The sequence below is a fragment of the Pediculus humanus genome, genomic scaffold (genome assembly GCF_000006295.1).
Source record: "Pediculus humanus corporis 1103172107613 genomic scaffold, whole genome shotgun sequence".
Taxonomy (NCBI): Eukaryota; Metazoa; Arthropoda; class Insecta; order Psocodea; family Pediculidae; genus Pediculus; species Pediculus humanus.
In genome coordinates, this window is record NW_002987227.1 from 91,754 (window position 1) to 114,383 (window position 22,630).

Consider the following 22,630-nt stretch of genomic DNA (forward strand, 5'->3'; position numbering starts at 1 on the left):
CATTATAATTACAAAAATCTGTGATAGTCAAGGAACGTCAAAATCACATTTTAAAAATTTAAAAGCTAAACTTTTACAATTTCACGATAATAGAAGGCCACCGTATTGGGGAACATGGAGAAAAAAATCTAAATTTATCAAACCTCGAAAACCTTTTGGTAAAGACGAGGTAAGTGATCCTTTTTTTTTTTTTTCTTTTAAAATTTTTATAAAAGATATTTAATATATGATATTTGTTTTAGATATTCAATTACGATGTTGATTCTGATGATGAATGGGAAGAAGAAGAGGAACCGGGTGAGTCGTTACTCGATTCTGACGGTGAAAAAGAACCGGAAGAAGACTACGAAGTTGATAATGATTTTTTCGTACCTCACGGATACCTTTCGGATGATGAAAATCCTGAAAAAGAAAATGTGGTGAGGTTTTTTTTTTTTTTTATCATTTATTAATACAAAAAGGTAGAAATTATTAGAAACTAAAACTCAAAAATTGTTTTTTTAGCCTTTAAAATCAAAACTTAATTTATTAGAAGAACAATTATCATCGGAATTAAAACAAAAAACTAGAAAAATGAATCCGATAGTTTTTGGAACTTTCTGGATGAGTAAAAAATTACAAACGTCGTCTGCTGAAAGTATGTTTTAGTTTTAAGAAAAAAATTTATTTTATGATTATAAATCGCATTTAAATAAATTAAAACTTACAGGATCATTATTTGAAGATTTACGGCTTGAAGAATTCCAATATGTCCCTTGGTCGCCATGTCCGATAAAAATTGAGAATGAAATTAACAACGCGGAAGACATAAACGATTCTCCGAGTCAGTTAAAAAGAAAACGTTCGAAAGCGGCTTTTCCAAAGGAAGAAGTTCCGCTATTAATAAAATTAGTTCACGGTAGTCCACAAAACGGAAGTAATTTAGCAAATAAATTTTTAAACTCTAGACAATCGGATAAAACGCAAAGTGAAAAAATGTCGAGTTTGACGAAAAAATGCGTTATTAATAAAATAAAAGAATTGGCCACGAGACAAATAAGCAAGGATAAAAAAAAAATGTGTTGGTTGGTATCGAAAGAAACTCAGGAAAAATTTGGAGCCGATGTCGAACCAGAAATAGTCGAAAAAAAACCGCAAAAATGTTACATATGGAAATTTATAAAAAAAAATGAAAAAACGGTGGCTCTTGCTTCTCAAGTGCCTGAAAAATCATAATTTTTTTCCTTCCCTTTTTTTTTATATATACATTTATACTTGATTATATTGGATTATTTGATTTTTTTCTTAAATTACTCGAATTATGTAATCATTTTAAAAAATAATTTCTGTATAAATTTTTATAAAATATTGTACCTGGTTTTGAAAAATATATATATATATATATATATTTATATATTATTGACAATAATGTGAGTAATTTTTAAATAAACCGCGTATTTTCAAAATTAAATAAATTTTAATACTTTTCTATATACGTAATAAAAATTTATTGTATATTTTTCATTTATTTATTTAATTATTTTATTGTTAAAATTAATTTTTCCATTTTTTTAAAATAATTATTATTATGTATGTATTGATTGTTTTGCTAATATTAATTTTATATCACGATAGAAAAAAGAAAATATGTATCTGTTGGGAAAATTCAAGCGGTTGGAAAAACAAAGAAAAAAAAATACAAAGTCACCGATCAAAATAAATCACCCCGTTACATCAAATACATTTTAAGTATAAAAAAAATTAATAATATTAGGGAGGGAAATAGTCGTTACGTCGACACCATTTTGCGATGACAGTTAATAGAAAATTTAATTTTTAAGTTATTTTATTTTTGCGGTGAAAATAACTTGGGAAATATTAAAAAAAAAAAAAAAATTTTTTTTTTTACACGAGATAAATTGTGATTGTAATTGATCGAATGTTATTTTTAAAAATCAACAGTCTGGATAAAATGACTCGGAAACTGGAATTGGACTTCTCCGATAGGGATTAACCTTCAACATGGATGTCTCTGGCTCCCCATAAGTCTCCAAGTTAACACGTGAGAGTCCAATTTTGGAGGGTTTGGAAACCTGTACCTTCATAAGGCAAAAGAGGATCTGGTACACATTCGAAGCATTGGGAAAGCTGGCATCGGAAGCGATTAAGGCTGAAATGTGGGTTAAACTCCAGAACACCCCTCCCTCCAAAATTCCATGGCGATGCACGAAAAATTTAGGATGAAATGAACATTTTAAAAGGTAAACGAATACGTCATCATATTGTAAAAAAAAAAAATTTACCTTAAATTTAATTTTTAATAGAAAATAATAACATAATTATTATTAATTTAAAAGGGAAGAGGTGGGGGAGGGAGGGAAAGAAAAAATTCAGGTAAGAAAAAAAATAATTCAGGAGCCGAAAATAAGAAACATATCGTTGTTTTACTGTTTAGCTTACGTTTTGTATAATTAATAAGTGACGTAATAATAAACCTTTTCCGAGTTTTAAATGTGCCTCCAATGAATTGGGTTGCATATGTATTTCTCATATAAAAATTATTCCCTGGATTCTCTTAAAACTCCTTTAATAATTCTGGAGAAAAAAAAAAAAGGATTACTTTTTTTTGTAAAGTTTTCTATTCCGGTTGAAACTTAAGCTCGTTCACTAAAACGAAAAAATATAAATTTACTCTTTTATTAAACAGTAGAATGTTTATATACATTTTGTTTTTGTTTTTTTCTTCAATTTTTCATTGGAAAACCTTACAATTGAAAAATATTCCGTGCTTTTCGAATTTCTTACAACGAATTTTTTTCTTTTTTTTCTCCCCCCCCCCTTCCGATTTAACCCGGAATAAATGCATATACTTAAAATCATGTACGGTTTATTTAATGGACATACTTACACGTATACAGGAAAGCATGTCAAGTTGCATATTTAAAATTTTTTAGGCGGTAATTAGTTTTACTCGTGAGTTATCGTTTTAAGTGTGCGTGTGCGCGTGAGAGCGTTTTATTAAAATATTTAAATGTAGACTATATTTATTTCCTTTTTTGTTATAAAAATTAAAAATTGTCAAAAGAATAATATTTTCCAAGGATATATTTAAAATTTTCCTTTTTTTCTTGCCGATTAAGAAGAAGGGGGGAGAAAAAAAACAACAAAAATTATTATTATTATTATTTTTTAATAAACAAATCTTAACTTTTGCTTACGAAGGAACGTAAAAAGAAAGTAATTTTAAAATTATAAATATATATAAATATATATAGAAATGAAAAATAAATCAAAATAAAAAAAAAGAAAGAAAAAATGAGAAGAAAAGAAGAAAAAAAAAAAAAGGAAAAAACAATTTTCATGGTTTTATATCAGAGTTTTTAGGGTTTTCCCTGTAATATTTTTTAATAAAATCTCAACTAAAATCTCATAAATTTTCTCATCTTAAAACTTGGTAAAAAGTTGATAAAAGTTGATAAAAGTTTTATATTAAATGCTTCTTCGTCGTTTCTTATGAAAGTTTATTTAAAGAGGGTAATGGAATATGACAACACTTTGTCACAAAATTTAATCAGATTAATCAAATATTATTTATTATTATTATTTTTTTTTTTTTTTGTGGACATTGAAAAATTTTACTCAATCAACGCTCAATTTTTATTCTTACCCTTAACTCATACACATATATCAACCCTAACGATTTTCTTCGATCAAAAAATTTTTCAACGTCACCAGAAAAATGATGCCCACAAAAATACAGACGCACACCCACCCACGCACACACACACACACACAATCGCAGAGGTTTTTATAATTATTTTCATTTGAAATGGTCAAGATACGCGCGCCTATCTAAAGCTCCATTGATTCTTTTTTTCTTTTTTTTTTTCTCTCAAAAAGTATGAATTAGGAATTTTTGGGGAAATTTCTCCAGGGAAAAAAAAAACCGCAGAGAAACATTATAAGTGTAAATTCTTAGCTTTCTCTCTCACTCTCTTTTTCTCTTTCTCTCTTTCTGCTGTTGGAAATCCCTCGGCAACTGTCTTAGTCGGCATTAAATAAAAATCTCGATTCTTCATTTTTGTTTTTTTTTTTTTCTTTTTATTTTTCCAAAATGAAGAAAATGAATGTAATTTTTTGGAAGAAAATAAAAAAAAAAAAGAAAAACTTTTCTATAACTAATCTGTTTTAATATATAATTTTATTATTGAAACGAAAAAAAAAAAATTTTCCGATCGGAAATCACAACGATTGTAGTTACATTTTCCTTATTTTTATTTTTTTATTGTAATTATTATTATTATTATTATTATTATCATTAACATTTATTGATGTTATACTTATTTTTTTTTTCTTTCCCGATGATATATGAATGAATAATAAGAATGTGAAATGAAATCTATTTTGAAAGTTTTATATAGAGATAAGAAAAATTTTTCCTTATTTTCTCTCTCTCTCACTTTCTCCCTCTATCTTTCTCTTTTTTTTCTAGAAGAATAAAGAAAGTTTGACACAATATGATGAAGGATGTGTTCTCATATTCATCTTTTACTTAAAAACCTTCTGAAAATTCTCAAGAGAAAAAAAAAAAGGTTAGATATGACATATTTTAAATAAAATGGATATCATTTTCAATATTCTCCAAAATTTTTTTTTTCTCCAAAAATCAATCAATAAATTAATAATCAATCAATAAATATCGATTTTTAAAAAATTTTTTTTATCACCCAATAATGCTCGAGGATAAAGATAAAAGAAAAGGAAAAAATTAAGGGATTCAAATAATTTAAATATGATAAAAAAAATTTTCCATTGAAAAGTATAATAAAACGAGCGACAAAAGGGTGGTTTATGACGGAAGGGGGGAGATGAAAGGGTGGGTGAGGGGGTAAACGTCGCTAAACGTCCCCTGGGAAATGCATCAAACGTCTCAACAACCACATTACAAATACAAAACTCGTTCTAACACCCTCAAAAAAAAATTCCTTTTTTTTTTCTTTCCTTTTTACAAAAAAAATCCACCCTTTACTTTTTCATCCCCAATTTACTTTCAAATATTTTATTTTCTTTATGTTTTTAAATTATTTTTATCATCTTTTTCTTCTTCTTTCTTCTTCCTTCTTCTTTGTCTTTACGTACATACATATATATATATAATCAATTTAAAACGTGGTTTTAGACAATAAAAAAAGTTTTTTTTTTTTTTATTTATTTTAAACATTAAATAAATTAATTAAGTTAAAAAGTTTCTTCCCCTCTCTCTCTCTCTCTCTCGTTTTCTTTTGTACATTTGATTATCTTTTTTTATTTCGTACATTTATTTTCGTTTTAAATGTCAAAGTTCAACAACGTTTTCTTAACGGAAAAACAACCACGATGGGGACATAACCTTTCGTTTTACCTTTTTTTTTTTTTATTTATTTAATTCAAAATAAAGTTGCGTGTTTAATTTTTTTCCTTTTTTTCGTGGATGTTTTTTAAGCTCAATTTTGTGTACCCTTCGTTCGTTCGTACCTTTAGAAAAAAAAAAAAAAAATTTCTTTTTAACCTGAGGCAAAAAATATATAAATATAAACAGATGTTTAAAAAATTTCTTTCGGCTAATATTTAAATAATACATCTGTTTATTATTATTATTATTATTATTATTATTTCCAATCGATAAACGTCAATTTATAAACACACGCACACGCACACACACACGCACATTTTTTTTTTTTATTAAATGGCGGTTAAATAAATTGACAAAAAAAAAATAAAAAATTTCAAGATGGCTGATTGACATAAATTTTAAAGGGGGTGAATTTCTTTTTTTTTTTTTTTTGTATTGTTCTCACGAAATTTTTTTTTTTTTTATTAACCGTTATTTTATTATTTCTTAGAAATATATTAAATATTATTGTAAACATTTATGTAAATTATTAATTTTTTTTTATTAAACTATTTTTTGTCTTTCTTTTGCCACGTTAAAAAAAAAAAAAAAATTTAAATTAATTATTAATGAAATTTTTTGGTGTGTGTTTGGGTGCGTCGATGTTTTAAAAATTTTCCACTTTGTTTTATTATTATTATTATTAAAGCCGGAAAAAAACGACGAATTGCATGTCTCCTATTATTATTATTATTATTGTTTTTTTTTATCTCATTCAATATCCAGTTTTTTAGTGAAATTATCTCATTTTGACTTCCTATTTTTTTTTTTTTTTTTGTGTGAACACGAAAACTTTTTTTTTTTTTTTGTAACAAAGGTAATAATTGGACTGCGTTCAAATGATAATCATTGTGAACCCTTTTTGATCTAGTTACACGATAAAACATTTAATTAAAATTTTGCACGATAAATTTCGTGATAATTGAGTGTGCAAGGCATTCTCACAACTTTTTTAACAGACATTTTTTCTTTCATTCTTTTCTTTTTTTTTTTTTTTGTTTGTTATTTAGTCAGTCACAAATTATTTATTTATATATAAATTATTTAGTCGGATAATTTAGTCGCCATATTTAAAAAACTAAAAAAAAAAAAAAATTATTTAATATCGTAAATAATAATCGTAAAAAAAAGGAAGTCGAAAAAAAAAACCACAAAATTTATTTTTAATCAATTAAAATCATCATCATCATCATCATCATCGTCGTCATCATCATCATCATTATCATCATCATTATCATCATTATCATTATTTTTTTTTTAACGACGAAAAATGTGAATTATACTACGTACGGAGAAACAATTTATTCGGTTGTTGTTGTTGTTGTTGTTATTGTTACTACCTACAATTTTTTTTTTTTCTTGGTACACCGATTTGATTACCCTGAGTTTTTATTATTATTATTATTATTATTATTATTATTATTATTATTATTATTATTATTATTATTATTATTATTATTATTATTATTATTATCTTCAGGTGAATAAACGTGCCACAAAAGATATTCAACCTTATAAGACCAATAAAAAACGAATTTTAATCAGATATAAAAAACGAACCTAATTCGTTCGTGTCAGAAGAAGAAGAAGAAGAAGACAAAAAAAGTCGTTGGGTTCGGTGAATTCACCCAAGTTTGAATTCTCAATAAAACGGAAATCACGAAACAACAGGTTTTCTAGTTATCACAATATCTAAACAAATTAACTTGTCAATCTAAATTCCCGGAACCGGAAAACATAAGAAAATTTGTTTTTATTTTTTATTCACGTACCTTAATCCTGTCGAAATTGGGGGAAAAAAAATCGATAAATGGAGAGAGTAACACGAAAAAAAAAAATTTTTTTTTTGAAACATGCGCATAACAACAACAACAACAAAAATTTCAAGTTTAAAAAAAAAAAGGATAATATTGTTTGTCACATAGAGAGAGAGAGATAGAGAAAAAATTTTCCTTTTCTGCTCCACCTTTTTTTTTCCTGCGACGGCGAAAACACACAGGTGTATAAAAACGCAGGGGCGACAAAATCTGGTGACAATTTTAAACTCCACCCTTTAGTTAAAAATATTATTTTCTCCTTTTCTCATTGACTAATGCCACGTATTTTATTTTAACGTGTCTTTAATCATCAATTCATTTTATTGATATTGTATACAAAGAAAAATTTATTGTTAATAAGTTGGCGTGGTGGTGCTGTTGCTGTCGGGTAAAAACTCGGTTCATCATCAATAACGTTTTCTTCTCGTACCTTCTTCTTGCTTTTTATTTAATTACTCTCAGTTACTCGTTTTGTGTTTTTTTTTTTTTTTTTCGATTCTCACGTATCCGGACTCGTCAGACTAGTTTTCGAAAGGAAAAAAAAAAAAAAAATCGTACGATCAGGTTTATAAGGAACAAGAACCATATTGAAAATGATGAGAAGAATTTTTTTTTTTATTTTTATCTTGGGAGACAATGTAGAAATACGAGTGTGAACACACACAATCCGAGTATATACATAGCAATTATTATTATTATCTTGGGGGGGAGGACTTTAGTGGTCACGTTTAAAAACAACATTCCATATCTTCTGAGCTGGACATTTCGTGGCAGAAGAGAGAGAGAAAACTCGCTTTTGATTGTCTTTTTTCGTGTAACTTGACTGCCCATTAACATCAACTTGATGGGCGTGGTTTATGCTCTTGGGTTTTTTTTTTTTTCGTGTGTTTATCATTTTAAGATCCACGTCTTTCTTTCTCATAAATCTAATAACTGGGTTTCAACTACTAACAAAAAAAAAAAATTGTCATTCAGCCCCCCCCCGCCTCCCCAACAAACAAAAATTATATATGAAATAATCAATCGATATAAATTATTTCTTATCAGAGTTTACATTGTCACAACGAAACCATATTTATTTTATATATATGTATATTATTATTATTATTTATTTTTAGATACCTTTTTTTTTTCTTTTATTATACCATAAACCTGTAATTTACCTTCCAGGTATTCATATCAATATCTAAAAACCATTTAATTAATTAAAGACGATTCAGTTATAATTTTATCAAAGTTTAAATTGCTTTTTTATATGGCGAAAAAAACACGAGATGGTACGTTAGGTAGGTAGGTAGGTAGGTATATAAAGGTACGAACGATTTATAATGAATTCTACCACCACCACCACCACCACCATCACCATCACCATCATCATCATCACCACCACGATTCGTTTCTTTTTCTAAGAGGATAAAGAAGAAAAACACGAGCAATCAAACCATGAAAACTATTAAAATTCTCACGAGTCGCCATATTGAAATGACTTTGCGGCCACTTTTTTTTTCGAAAAAAAAAAAAAAAAAAATCGTTTTCGATCGAACATTCGAGATTTTTCGTGCCTTGTAATTATTCTCAATGTTTTTTTTTTTTTTTTTTTTTTTTTACAATTATTTAAAAAAATGATTTTTAACAAAATGATTTTTCATTATTATTTTGCATTGTTTTTTTTAAAAAATCCAATTCATTACTTTTCCATCCCCATTTTGAATTTTTTCTTCCTTTCGTAAAATTATTATTATTATTATTATTTATTAAAAACAAAAGGTTAAGGGATTTTTTTTTTTTTTCATCGAGGGGGTCTGGTTATTTAATTTTTAAAAACAAAAAAAAAAAAAAGGGCGGTTATTTATATGAAAAAAAATTCGGTTGTTTTTTTTACACATTATTTAAACATTAAGGCCCTAAAACCAAATTTCGATTTTTTATCATCATCATCATCATCATTATTATTATTTTAATATTAAAATAAGGCGACCCTTAAATTTTTATCTAAAATTAGGGGGCAATTTTCACAATTGTTAATATAAAAAACAAAAACACGTTGCGTGATGATAAAAAAATTTTTTTTTTTTTTTTAACTTTGTCTCGCACACCTATTATGCATACCATTATTATTATCATTATTATTATCTTCGATTGCTCGTATAACATTATTATTATTATTATTATTTTTTAATTTAAAAATTTAACAAAGTAAATTTTTAATTAATTCTACCACCACCATCACTACTATTCGGTAAAAAAAACTTTCGAATTATTTTAAACCGTTAAAATTGCAAAGGAAAATTATTATTATTATTATTATAAAACGTTTAAGATGTCAAAATAAAATATATAGAGAGAGAGAGAATGATGGGAAGAGTAGTAAGGAGGGAAAAGAGAAAAATAAAAATTATGTGTATTTTTAAGTCACCAAAAATTTAAAAAGGGGAGGGAGGGGGGGCTCTAAAAACCTCCGGGAGAAAAAGATGCGCAATTAACCAATTATTTTTCAAAAAAAAAAAAAAAAAGTCAACCAACCGTCTTTCTTTTTTTTAAATCTCAGGAAAAGAATCTGCTTGTTTTGACCCGGAGGTCAACCGTTTCAAGACTCTTAAACTATAATCAAGTTTTCTTCGTGACAGTTCAGGTACGAATACTTCCAAAAGAAAAAAAAAGCGAAAACCTTTTTTCTCGTCGTCTTGGGTAATTATAACTTTTAGTATAAATTCTTTCTTCTTCTTCCTTTTTTTTTTAACTTTTAAACTACTGAAAAATTAATGGTATTAAATCTTTTTTAATGTCTTTAAAATTAAGATGATGGTACGATGGGGAGGAGGAGGAGGAGAGGGGAAGGGGACCGAGGGGGGCGTGAGTTGGAAGAAGAGGGTAAAACAACAACTGCACTCTAAATGCAAGATGGTATCCTTCCTTTTCTTCTTCTGCAATTTTCTTGTTATTCGAATCGCAAAAAAAGCAGAGAGAAAGAGAAAGAGTAGGGAGGGAACCAGGGGGCGCTGGGGGACGTGGGGGGAAAGAGAAACACAAAAAAAATTCACATTTTATTTTTAAAAAAATTATTATTTTTTTACCGTTTCCGTTTCCTGAAAAAAAAATTTTTTTTAAAAATATATTTAAAACCCATCAAATCGTTATGCTTACCTTTTTTTTTTTCTTAATTAAAAGAAAATAATAATAATAATAGTTTTTTTTTGTTCGAATATGGCGGCGGCGGTCGTCGATCGAGGTAAAAAAAATAATAATAATAATAAATTTTATTAGAGGTAATAATTCAGGTTTTTTTAAAAAAAAAATAATAATAAAATTTTTTTTTTTTAAATTTTATATGTATTTATTATGTTCTATTATACACAAATTTCCTCGTAAAAATGGAAATTAATTAATTAATTAATTAATTAATATTATTATTATTATTATTATTATTAATTTATTTATTTATAATATTTATAATAATATAATTACGTAAAATTTAAGCGGCTGAGTCTATTTTTTTTTTTTTTTTTTTTCATTTTTTTCGTTTTTTTATTATTATTATCATTATTATTTTAATAGAAATATTTATATATTTATATATGAAACACAGTATATATACAAAAAATTATCATTATCATTATCATTATTATTCATTATTTTGAATTCTTTTACGTAGCGAACAATCATTCTCATTCATTCACACTTGAAGAAAAAAATTACACAGAAAAAAATGTTTTTTTTTTTTAATTATTATTATTATTATTATTATTATATATTGCACCTAATTTTTACCACTGATATACATTTATTTAAAACAAAATAATAATAATAATAATAATAATAATAATAATAATAATAATAACGAATTAAATAGAAGGAGAGGGAAATATATTTAAAAAAATAAAAAATAAAAATTTGCGATTAAATTTTCTTGCGGTTTGTAAAAAAAAAATAAAAATAAAAATAATAATACAACCTATCACAGTATCAATATAAATTAATAATAATAATAATAATAATAATAATAATAATAATAATAATAATAATAATAATAATATAGTTTAAAACGTTTAATTTGAGTTTGAGGCCGGCGTAACATTTTTTTTTTTTTTAATTACCATCGAAAGAAAGGAAAATTTTTAAATCTTTTAGAAAAAGAAGGAAAAAGCTTTTCTTTTTTTTTTTTTTCCTAAGCTCTGTTGAGCGCGGACCAGCTGCTACTCAAATGATTTCCGTTATTTAAATATTTACATTGTTTTTTTTTTTTTTTTTGAATCAAAATTATCCGTTTAAAACGTTCGTCCTATAATTAATAATAATAATTTTTTAAACAATATCTTACAGGTAGTCGAGATGCGATGGGGGTTTTTTTTTTTATTTTTATACTAAAAAAAAAAATTACCACCAAATTGGAGGAACCGAATAAATTGATGGCGGCGGCAAACCAGCAGATGCGGTGCTGCTGCTGCTGCCATTATGTCACGAACCGTATTCGTTTGATGAAGCGCTTCCTCTCCTTTGAGCACCGGCTTCCAAATGCCTTTCGTAATGTGCATTTCTCACGGTTCGCGATATAAACACTTTTGGACATCCGGATATTTTGCATTTAAACAAATCGGAAGCGTGGGTTTGTTCGTAATGTTCTTTAAGTGATCCCCCGTCAGAAAATGGTTGCCTACAATATTTACAGGGAAGAAGGCCGTCCTTATCCGGTGTGGGTACGTCAAATTCTACGCTTAAAGCCGGAGATGATGCGCTCGGAGGAGATGCCGGCGATGTGGATCTTGATCTGTGTTGTTGTTCTTTCCTGTCCAAACCGTTGGGAATGAATGGGTGTCCGGGAAAGTTTAAATTAGGAAAACCCAACGATGGAAATGGCAAATGACTTGAGGCAAGCATTCGTTCGCCGTTGAGGAGATCATCCGTCAATAGTTGGGTGTGATTTTTAAACGTGTCGTAATTTAAAGGAAGTGACGTAGGTTCGGAATAGAGTCGCGATAGGAAATCGCTGTGAAATGGAGCATTCGTCGGAAAATGCCCTTTATCCCATATGTTGGTAATTTTGTCAGACGTTGTTGATAATAGCTTCCGGTGGAGATTTAAATTTGCACTGTGACGGTCTCTGCTTCGTTTCGATGGAAATGCCGCGTTGCACCCTTTAATAGAACATTCATGCATTAGTTTCAAATGGACATTTTGGTAATGAGTTTTTACACCGAAATGATTCTGAAATAATTTTCCGCAAGCGGTACATTTACGGGGATTATTTTTATCTAAGGGAACATCTAAACCTAAAAAACCATCGTCTAGAGAAAAAATACCTTCGTTATTTTCGTCTCCGGGAGAATCTGGACCATTAGATAAGGTTGACGAATGAGATTTGGCTGGACTAAGTTGACCCCCACCCGTAAAAGATATTCCTGGAAATCGGGTTTCCCCATCCGTTCCGTTCCCATCACCAAAACGCCCTTGAGATAAGCTTTCCAAATGCCTAAGAGGATTAGAAACGTTTCCGTGATCACCGGTAGGGCTAGTCGTAGAAGATTTTTCTTTTTCTTCTTTCGCCGCCGCGGCCGCTGCCACCGCCGCTACCACCGCCGCCGTATCTTCAGATGATGTACGATCTTGTGAAATTGAATTTTCTTTTTCCTTTTTGCATCCCTCGTTCTCGCTCACTTCATTTTTTTGCGAGGTTTCAACAACGGGTTTTTCATCAGACTTAACGTTTGCATCTTCTGCTTCTGTTTTTGGTAAGTTGCTTTCTTTTTTTGTACAAAATATATTATCCGGCTCGTGAGATCCTTCTCCGTCTGTAGACATTCCATCGTCGTGAGAAGTTCTTACTGGTATAGCACAGCGCGTAGGATTTTGATTTTTTCGCTTTCTGCCTCTTCTGGGTTTGTTAATTTCATTGGTATTGCCGCCTCCTTCGACGGCCGTTTCTTCTTTCACACTTTGATTATCTACAACACTCAACGAATCCTCGTTGCTGTCTATATTACTGGCGACGTCGTCTATATCCATCACGTTCATTTTAATTTTTTTAGGTGCAACTTCCTCGTCGGTATTCTTATCATTTTGATCGTCACCTTCTTGGTCTTGTTCGTCGTCTCCCACGACTACTATTCCCTCGTAATCTTCCTCGTCATCCATGTCGTCGTATTGATTATTCGAATTACCACAAACCCCGTGATCTGGTGATTGATTCGTGTTGCCGCCGTAATCACCTCGGCGGTCTTCGTATTTGTTTAATGACAAATCTAAACTTTGTTTTAAATCTAAGGCGGAAGTTTGATGCCTGAGTTCTGGTGGAGAAGTGAGTAAAGGAAAAGCTCCGAACGAGAGAGGATTAAGTCCTCCTGCGGGAAGTGAAAGGGCTCCGTGTGGTGGGATAAGTATGGGATGAGACTGCGAACTTCGACCGTCGTGAGGAGAAATTTTCCTTCTCAAATGAGGAGAATGAAGTTTCGGGTTGGGATTTGCACTGTGGCGATTTCTAGAACGTCTCGAACTAAACATCATGTTGCATCCTTCAACGGTGCATTTGTGCATTTCTCTTAAATGTACGGCCGAAAAATGAATTTTAAGAGCTCCTTTATCGCAGAAGGTTTTCAAGCAAACGTTACACTGAACTCTTTTTTTACCCGTTGCCGGATTAATGAGTTGCGTGCCCAAATTGAGTGGCAACGCTGACGATGTTCCCCAAGCTCTCTTCATCGGTGAAACACCTTTTCTCTGATGATTACTTTTTTTTGTTGGTTTATGAGTACCGTCACGACTGAGGTTCAACGCATTGTGAGAATTTTCTTCGTCTTCATCGTCTTCTTCGGATCCGAATTCGCTAGTCCCTCCTTTTTCCGTTTTTATCGAAGGAGATTTATTTCCGGATCCACCAACGGCGGATGGCATTATGTTTGTAAACGATGAGCCCACTAAATTGGCCGTAGACAAGGAATTCGTAGAAAGAGCAGAGTGACTCAAATTTACAGGTACCGTGGAACTACTACTTGTCGTAGTTGAGGGAGGAGGCAATGGAGGAGGTAAATGCCAAGTCGGGCTCGTTACGTTAACAGATGGACTAGTGTCAGAGTTTTCTGAAATTCTCCTTCTTCCAGGTTCGTTCGATGAGAAAGCACTGGATCCGGCCACTTTTCGAAAATCAAACGGTTGCATGTTCTGAAGCCTGTTAAGCGGCGAAACGCTTAGTGGGCTGGAGTTAAGACTTCCGGGAGGAGATGAAACGGTGCATGCCGGTCCGTTTTGAGGAGGCAACTTGAGAAGGTTTAAAGGAGATTGCTTTTGAAGAGGACTAGGAGGAGCCGGTGAGGGTCTGCTCGAGGGAGAAGGATGATGAGATATATGTTGAGAATGAGGAGATGATAATCTTCTAGGAGGGGAAACCGTTCTCGTCCGAATTCTTTCTTCTCGATGTGATGATTTGCTTCTATCTTCTAAGCTCGATATAACTTCTAGCTTTGGCTGTTTCAATCCTGATTTTTCAATTGCTTTTTTGAGGTCTGATTCTGCTTTGAGCTGATGATGTAATTGCAAATGTTTGTCTCGTTCTCTCTCCCTCTCGCGGTCTCGTTCTTTTTCGCGTTCTCTATCATTTGAGAGGGTAGACGCGAAAGCAGCTGCTTGATCAGCTTGAGCGAGTAACAATTGTTGAGTAATGGCTCTAGTTTCGCCAAATCTAAGGAACTGTTGAAGCACTAGCGGTTCTTCTTCCGGACTGCATATATTCCATCTTTCCAAAACGGTCCCGTGCGGCTCCTTTAAAAAAACAAAAAAAAAAAAAAACTCAAATCAAAATAAAAAAAAAACTCAAATCAAAATAAAAAAAAAAAAACATAATTATGTTTAAAAACTAAAATTTTAGCAAAGTAAATTTTATTTTTACCAATAAATAAATGTTTGAGATAAAAAAAAAAAACAACGGTTTTCGAAATGAAGATAAAACAAAGTCAGTGAAGTGTTAAGGGTCATGATTAATGCTTTACAGAATTCAGTCAACCCTTCAAACACAACCCAACAACAGTCGGTTGGATATCGATTTATTTAGACAAGACATTCTTCCTTTCTAAAAAGGAAAAAAAGGAAAAAAAAATCTTCCTTTCCTTCTTTCTTTTCAGTGAAAGATGTCTTTTGCCTGCCCTTTTGGCCTCAACCTTTTTTTCCTTATTACTACTGATTGATGTCTAATAGAATTCTTTTTTTTTTTTTTACTTCAATTAGACAAAAACAATTTTTTCTTGAGCTTTTAAGGTCTGTTTTAACTTAACTACAAACAATATTGACAAAAAGGTTTTTCCATATAAAAAAAAAGGTAAATTTAACGATCATCATCATCATCATCATTATTGTCGGGTAAAGGGTATGAAAAATACATATTCATTAAATATTAACATTATTTTAAAATAATAATGATAATAATAATTGTTCTTTATTAAAAAAATTTTTTTTTATTTTAAATTGTCTTTTTATCCTCCACCCCTGTTAAAAAGGGGATGTTAAAATTTATCAATTATGTATTTTTTTTTTTTTTTATTTATAAAATAACTCGAAGATGTATAAGTAAAATGACCTGAGAAGATGAATTCGCCAGGGGGATGAAAAAAGGAAAAAAAAGGAGAAAAAACCTTCTTCTCATTCTGCACATGTAATTCAATCAATTTAAAAGGGTTGAACGAACGTTTTGAGAATTGATATCAATTTTTATTCTTTCTCTACAACCCTATTTTATCATCATCATTATCATCATCATCATCATTATTCTTTTCTTTATTTTTCTTTGTTTAACCAAAAAAAAAAAAAACGTGACTATTACTGTTGACAAAACACTCGCGGGAAAACAAAAATTTATTTATTTATTTATAAATAAATAAAAAATATAAACAAATGAAAATAACTAAATAGATACAATATTTATTGTATTTAAATTATTATTATTATTATTTATATGACCCACCTTAATTTATAATAATAATAATATTTTGTTTTCGACCCGGTAGCCATTTAAATCGAATGGCACACCTTAATAATATTTCTGGCACAATCACATTCAAGGTACGTTTACCTTAATAAACGGTTTTCTTATTTAAAAACAGGACATTTTTAAAAGTCTACGGACGCCATTTTTAAAAATTTTCATTCGTACCCTATTATTATTATTATTATGTATCATCATTTTATTTTGGGTTTTTTTTTTTAATATCCTCGTTTAAAGGTTAGTTATAATGATGTGTGATTTATTCATAAAATAATTTTTTTCTTTTTTTTCTGGGGGGGAGGGGAAGAGAGGGGAAAGGAGCGGAGATGAGGGGGAAATGGGGGGATACAAGTGTCATTTTTTTATCAAAAAAAAAATTTTTTAGGTATACTATTTATATCGTGACATTTAACCTAACTACACACACGCACGCGCGTACACATGTATATTGACATGAGAAAATTGAAAGATTTTTTTGTTGTTATTAAATCGATCGATCGATCGATCGATGGATCGATCGTGACTCATTCGAGAATCATGAGATGGTTTTTTTTTTTTTTGACGACATTTAAAATTATAGTTTGTCAGAGAAAAAAAATTTTTTTTTTTTTTTTTTTTTTGTTTCCAACGGTTGGTTGGTTGGTTAAAAGTAGTTTTCATAAGTTAAACACGTAATAATAATAATGTTTCGGTTGTTGTTGTTGTGGTTGTTGTTTGTGTTTTTGTTGCAAAATGTTTTTAAAAAATTTTTTGACAATTAATTACTCGAAGCATTTAATTTTGTTTTATTACTTTTAAATATTAATTAAAAAATAATTTAAAATTTTTTTTTTTTTTAAAAGCCGCGCGTTTTTTTTTTTTTTTTAAATTCGGGGTTATCGTCGCCATTATTTATTATTATTATTATTATTATTATGATTGAATGAAGCGTAATAATATTTTCAATTTTTAATAAATAAGTTTTTTTTAATAATAATTAAACCCCATATTGTCGACAAAAAAATTAAAAAAAAAAAGCGGATATTGAATTTGAAAAATTTTAAATTATTATTTTTTGTATTTGATGTTATAAAGAAACAGGTTTCAGGTTTTTCTTTTCATATCGCCCTCCCTCTCCACCCCCCCCGTATTTGAAAGAATAAAGAGAGAAAAAAATCAGGTATTGTTATTTTATTTGATTAAAATCGATACTACTCGCGCATATCCACATCCACGGACACACCGTAAGAATTCTTTTGCTTTTTTTAGTGTAATTTTAAAGGTCTGAATGATTGATTGATTGACTGATTGACTGACTCACTCACTCACTCATTGACAAAGTAACAGTTATTTTATTAAAACTTTTTTTTTTTTTTTTCTATTTCCTTCTCTTGTTTCCTCTTTCCACCTACAACTAAACTATTGGAAGGGAAAAAAAAACTCATATAAGAAAATGGGATCCAATTAAAGTTTAAATTAATACCTGAAAACCTAAATTTTTCATTCATTTTCATGTAATTTTTATTTTTAGCAGTTCCAACAATTAAAGCCAATTAAAGTTGAAAAACCTGTTTTCTTTTTGTGAATCATCAAAAAGAAGCGAAAAAGTTTTTAATTTAAAAAAATTTTTTCTAATAGTTCCCATCGTAAAAAAAAGAAAAAAATTTTATTTAGCTGTCGTGAATTCTTTTCCTTCCTTCCCCCTACCACTACCACCATTACCACCGCCCCCCTCGTTATTTACCCTTACGAAAAATTACTATTATGCAAATATTAATTTAAAAAAAAAAAAAAAAAATTTCCATTTCGTGAGGAGAAACCGTGGGAAAAAAATAGATTTATTGGATACGTTTTATAAAAGTATTCATTTGACAAAAATTTAGCGACATGTCCGACGGGTGTGAAAACCTGTGTGGACTCTTGGAATTATTATTATTATTATTATTATTATGTGGGGGCAGGGTAGGGCAGGAACACGATGAGGACCAGATTATTTACAAATAATTTCATAATCCCACACTTTTCACGTATATATATAATTATTATTATTAATAAAAAAAAAAAAAAATTTCAGCCCTGAATTTGTGTTACAAAGAAATTAATTTCCGGGTACGAATAATAATTAATCACGACGACGACGATGATAATAATAACATTCACGCGCCATTTTAAATAAAATGATGGGAAAAAAAAATTTTTTTAATTGCGACTTTTTGCTTCTTTTCTTCTGCTGTTGCTTCTCCTCCTCCTCCTCCTGTTGTTGGTAAATGTTTAATATTACTTTTATAACTTTTTTTTTTTTTGAATATTTTTAAAAATTACAACAACTTTTTTTTTTTTTTTTAATAAATTTTCATTTTAATAATTTTTCTTTTTAAAAGAATTTTCTTTGAAAATTTTCTTTTTTTTTTTTAATTTTTTTCACCTGGTTTTTTAATTTTTAATTTTTTTTTTTTTTGCTAAATGCGATCGATAAAAATGCTGTTTTTGCTGTTGTTAAAAGACAATATATATACTTGAAGTAAAAAAAAATTTTTTTTCGTAACAGGAATGTCGGAATGCTTAAGGGTAAAAAAAATTTTACGTATGGCTAAAAGCAAGTTTTTCAAGCCCCATAAAAGCAGTAGGAAAATTAATAATAATTGGCCTAATGGTTTGCGGACAGGTTACGGGGGGGGGGAGGGAACTTCTTAATTCAATGACTGAAATTAATAAAAAAAAAAAAAAGGAAGGAAAAGGAAGAACATCAAATGATGTGTTCGGTTCTGAGAAAATAATCAAACAAACCATATCATCATCATCATGATGGTTAAACGTTTTTTTTTTTTTTAACGTATAATCGAAAACTTTAAACTGTATTTAATTTTTTTGTCCGTTTAAAAAAAAGTGAATTTAAAAAAGAAAAAAAAGAGGTAGAAAAGTTTAAGAAAAATGTCTCTAACATTATGAAATTTAAAGATAATAGGCTATTAAACGGCACGAAAACATGAACGCGTTTGTCTGGCAATGTCTCATGGAAGCCGGGGGCTAATTATACGTTTCTTCTTATACCCGCCCGAAGCATTTAATATCATTATGCCGAGTTTGAGGGGGAGAGGGGAGGAGGAGGACTCCGATCCGGGGGCAAAACCAAGAGGGGAGGGGAGGAAACTAACATTGAACCGCGTCAAATTACTAAATCTGTCTTCGAACTCGTTTAATTAATGTGTGTGTGTGTGTATGTGCACTATTCCCTCCCGATGATTATTATCCCGTGTGTGTGTTTCGCCCCGATTATTTTCCACAATTCATTCTCTTCTCCAGTTAAACCCCCCACCCCTCTCTTCTCCACAATCAACTTTTGTTTCGTATAAACTCTCATTTTCTTACTGTTGATTTTATTAATAATCTTCTTCTTCAATTTTATGTACATATGTATTAAAGATTCGTTTTGATTTTGAGTCAGTCATTCACGTTACGTAAAAAAAAAAAATTTAATTTAATTTTTCAATATTTTCGTTATGAAATTATTCGTGTCGTGTATTATTATTACTATGGCGTCGTTTTTAAATAATGATGATGATGATTATGATAACTCGTTGCGTTATTAGTTTATGTGACGGCCTTCCCATTTATAATTGCAATCATTTATACATGCATTCTTCAATATGATATTAATTAGTTTTTTAAAAAAACGTTATAAAATCTATGAAGGCATGCGGGGGGGTCAAAGAATTTGAACTTTTCTTAGATTTCAGGGCCTTATAATTATTTATAAAAGAGCTTACCTGTAAAATGTATCCCCTTGCATAATCTTCTTGCGTCCATCCGAAACCGTGAAGAACTTGAAGAACTTCTTCTCTTTGTAATACCGAAAATAATCGATCTAAAAGTATTTTAAGACGAATAGGAAGAGCTTGAGTGCCATATAGAACTAATGATGCTATATCGAAAGCAACGTTTGGTTGAACCGGCTCCACTTGATTTTGTCCGTATAAATGTTTAAAACCAAGTTTGTCTAACGCTGTAAATAAATAAATAAATAAATAAAATTAACAAAAGGATTATAATAAACATCTTAATAACAAAAAAAATTCATGTGACGTCACACAAATAACCATTCAAAAATTATTACCGGATAAATAATTTACAATAAAAACCCAATAGGTAATCAATACACAAAAGGAGGAGGGAGGGCAAGGGGGGAATCGCAACAACGAAGAAGAAGAAACGTCAAGTTGAATAAAAAAAAACCCGGCGCTAGGACACCCTGGAGAAAAGGAAAGCGCCATTTACGCCAAAGGACAAAACATGAAATGGTATTAGTTTTCCGTTTCGAATCAATCTCACGGAGAATAAATCGTATTATCAGAGAGAAGAAAAAAGGATTATTCCTTTGACAAAGGTAAGACCTCCCACATACAAAGTACCTTCTTAATTCAAACCAGTGGGTCATTTTAAACTTTTTTTTTTTTTTTTTGTAACAGGTAAAATAACGACAAATTTATTTTGTGAATTTCAGTAAATAAATGAATATAAATGATAATAATAATTATTATTATTAATATTAATGCAAGAGAATAAAAAAAAAAAAAGAAAATTTTTTTATTCTTTTGTCTTTTTAACTCAGTGGCGCGTAATAATTTAATGTATAAGGGTTGAGGGATGTTAATGTATTTTAAAATTGTGACCTGGGGCTTCGGGGTCGGTTCTTTATTTCTCTTTTTTTTTTAAATGTTCAATTCATTCCCTAAATTGTTAAGTGCTGCTGTTGATGCTGTTGCCACCACCGCTGCCGCCGCCGTTTTACCCGTTATTTTAATAGAATTTTTTTTGTTGTAAAAAATTAAACTTGTATAATTTTGTGTTTAGCTTATCCTTTATTTTTAATTTATGATTTTTTTACTTTTTTTTTTTTTTTATTTTCCAGGGAGAATTTCTGGAAACGACAATGATTGAGTTAAATTTTTTTTCTTGACTGGAAACTTTGATCAATTAAATTTTTTGAAAAGAAAACTCAAGTCAAGCAAAACGCTCGCGAGAGAGAGAGAGAAAGAGAGAGAGAGGAAAAGTTCAAATTGAAATAGTTTTTGATTGAAGAAGAAGGTGAAAAGCGTCGATCCGAAAAAAATAAATTGAATTTTTTTTTTTTTTTTAAATTTAAAATTTTTTTTTTCCCGGGAAAAAATGTGTGTGAGTGCGCGTGTTGCGAGAGAGAGAGGGGAGAAATTTTACGTTTGAAATGTTTTTAATAAAAACAAACAAGTGACAAATATTGTTTTAAGCGTGCACAACATTAATATAATTTGTATGTTGCGTGTCAAACATAAAAGTTTTTTTTTTAACAAAACGGTTAATTTAAAAATTAGTTTATTTAAGTGAAAGGTAATTAACGGTTTGATATAAAACAATAACATATTTAAAATCTTATGAATCATGCGATTTCATCAAAAACGTTTTAAATAAATAAATAAATATTATACTAATTAAACTATCGATTTATTTATTAATGTTTAAAAATTTTCTTTTGTTATAAACAATTTCTTTTTGTTTTATAATTAATTATAACGCGACGATTTACGCGCGATTGAAATGACTCCCTCGTGAAAATGACAAACTCCGCTGGGTGGGGGGAAGGAGAGGTTGAGAGGAAGGGAGAGGAGGGGAAAACTCTGGTTATTAACCCAAAATCTAAGATGGTAATTACGTGAATCGGTAATTACAAGGCATAAATCACTGTCCAATTCGGGTTGGTTCTATATATCTTCGGCGGAACCTTAAAAAAAACCTGAATTTTTTTTTCTTTCTGAGGTGGACGACAAACCGAATGAAAATGGAAAATTATTATTTTAATTTTGTTCGCATCTACGCCTGCTGATTTAATCAAAAAAAAAAAAAACTCAGGTATATATATATATGCGTATACGTTATCATCATCATCATCATTTAGCCCCCAAAAAAAAAAAACGACACTTTTAAATCCGATATAAAAGAGCACCATATGGGTTTCGAGTCACGTTAAAAACAACGGGGGGGCAGTGAATATAAAAAAAACGTCCAAGTCATGTTTTCAAATTAGGTTTTACCAATGATTGTGTTTTTGTCTTTTACATTTTTTTTTTTTTTTTTTCCTATCATTTTGCAATTGATAATTTTATTGTTGTTGTCTTATAATCAGTATCAATTTTATGTAATAATAATAATAATAATAATGGCGATGTATTAATAAAAAAAAAAAAAAAAATGTAAAAAGGGGAGATTTTAAATGTTTTTATTAATATTTAACTTGTGGGAGAGAGAGAGAGAGAAACACGTTTCCACACAGGTTTGTAAACAACAACAAGGTAATTAAACAAAGAAATTTTTAATAACAATTTAACACATTTAAACTATTAATTAAAGGAACCATTTTTATTTTTTTATAAAATAGGTCTTTTTAATTTTTATTGTCGAATCCCCCCCCTCCTCCTCAATTTCCCC

General features: G+C 29.4%; 2 protein-coding genes across 2 annotated transcripts in view; one reads left to right on the plus strand and one right to left on the minus strand.

Moving 5' to 3' along the window:
• The window catches only part of Phum_PHUM243340 (uncharacterized protein), a gene marked incomplete at both ends in the record, with an annotated part of 2,895 nt that extends 1,680 nt beyond the window's left edge, over positions 1 to 1,215 (plus strand). The window contains 4 exons of the mRNA XM_002426183.1: positions 28 to 169; positions 243 to 419; positions 505 to 637; positions 710 to 1,215. Coding sequence (XP_002426228.1) covers positions 28 to 169; positions 243 to 419; positions 505 to 637; positions 710 to 1,215 — 958 coding nt within the window. The remainder of the gene's footprint in view (positions 1 to 27; positions 170 to 242; positions 420 to 504; positions 638 to 709) is intronic.
• Positions 1,216 to 11,682: 10,467 nt separating this feature from the next.
• Positions 11,683 to 20,606, minus strand: Phum_PHUM243450 (uncharacterized protein; the record flags this gene model as incomplete). Its single annotated transcript, XM_002426184.1, has 4 exons — positions 11,683 to 12,761; positions 12,825 to 14,976; positions 19,939 to 20,174; positions 20,501 to 20,606. The coding sequence occupies 4 exons, from the start codon at positions 20,604 to 20,606 to the stop codon at positions 11,683 to 11,685; spliced, it is 3,573 nt and encodes a 1,190-aa protein (XP_002426229.1).
• Between the last annotated feature and the right edge of the window lie 2,024 nt (positions 20,607 to 22,630).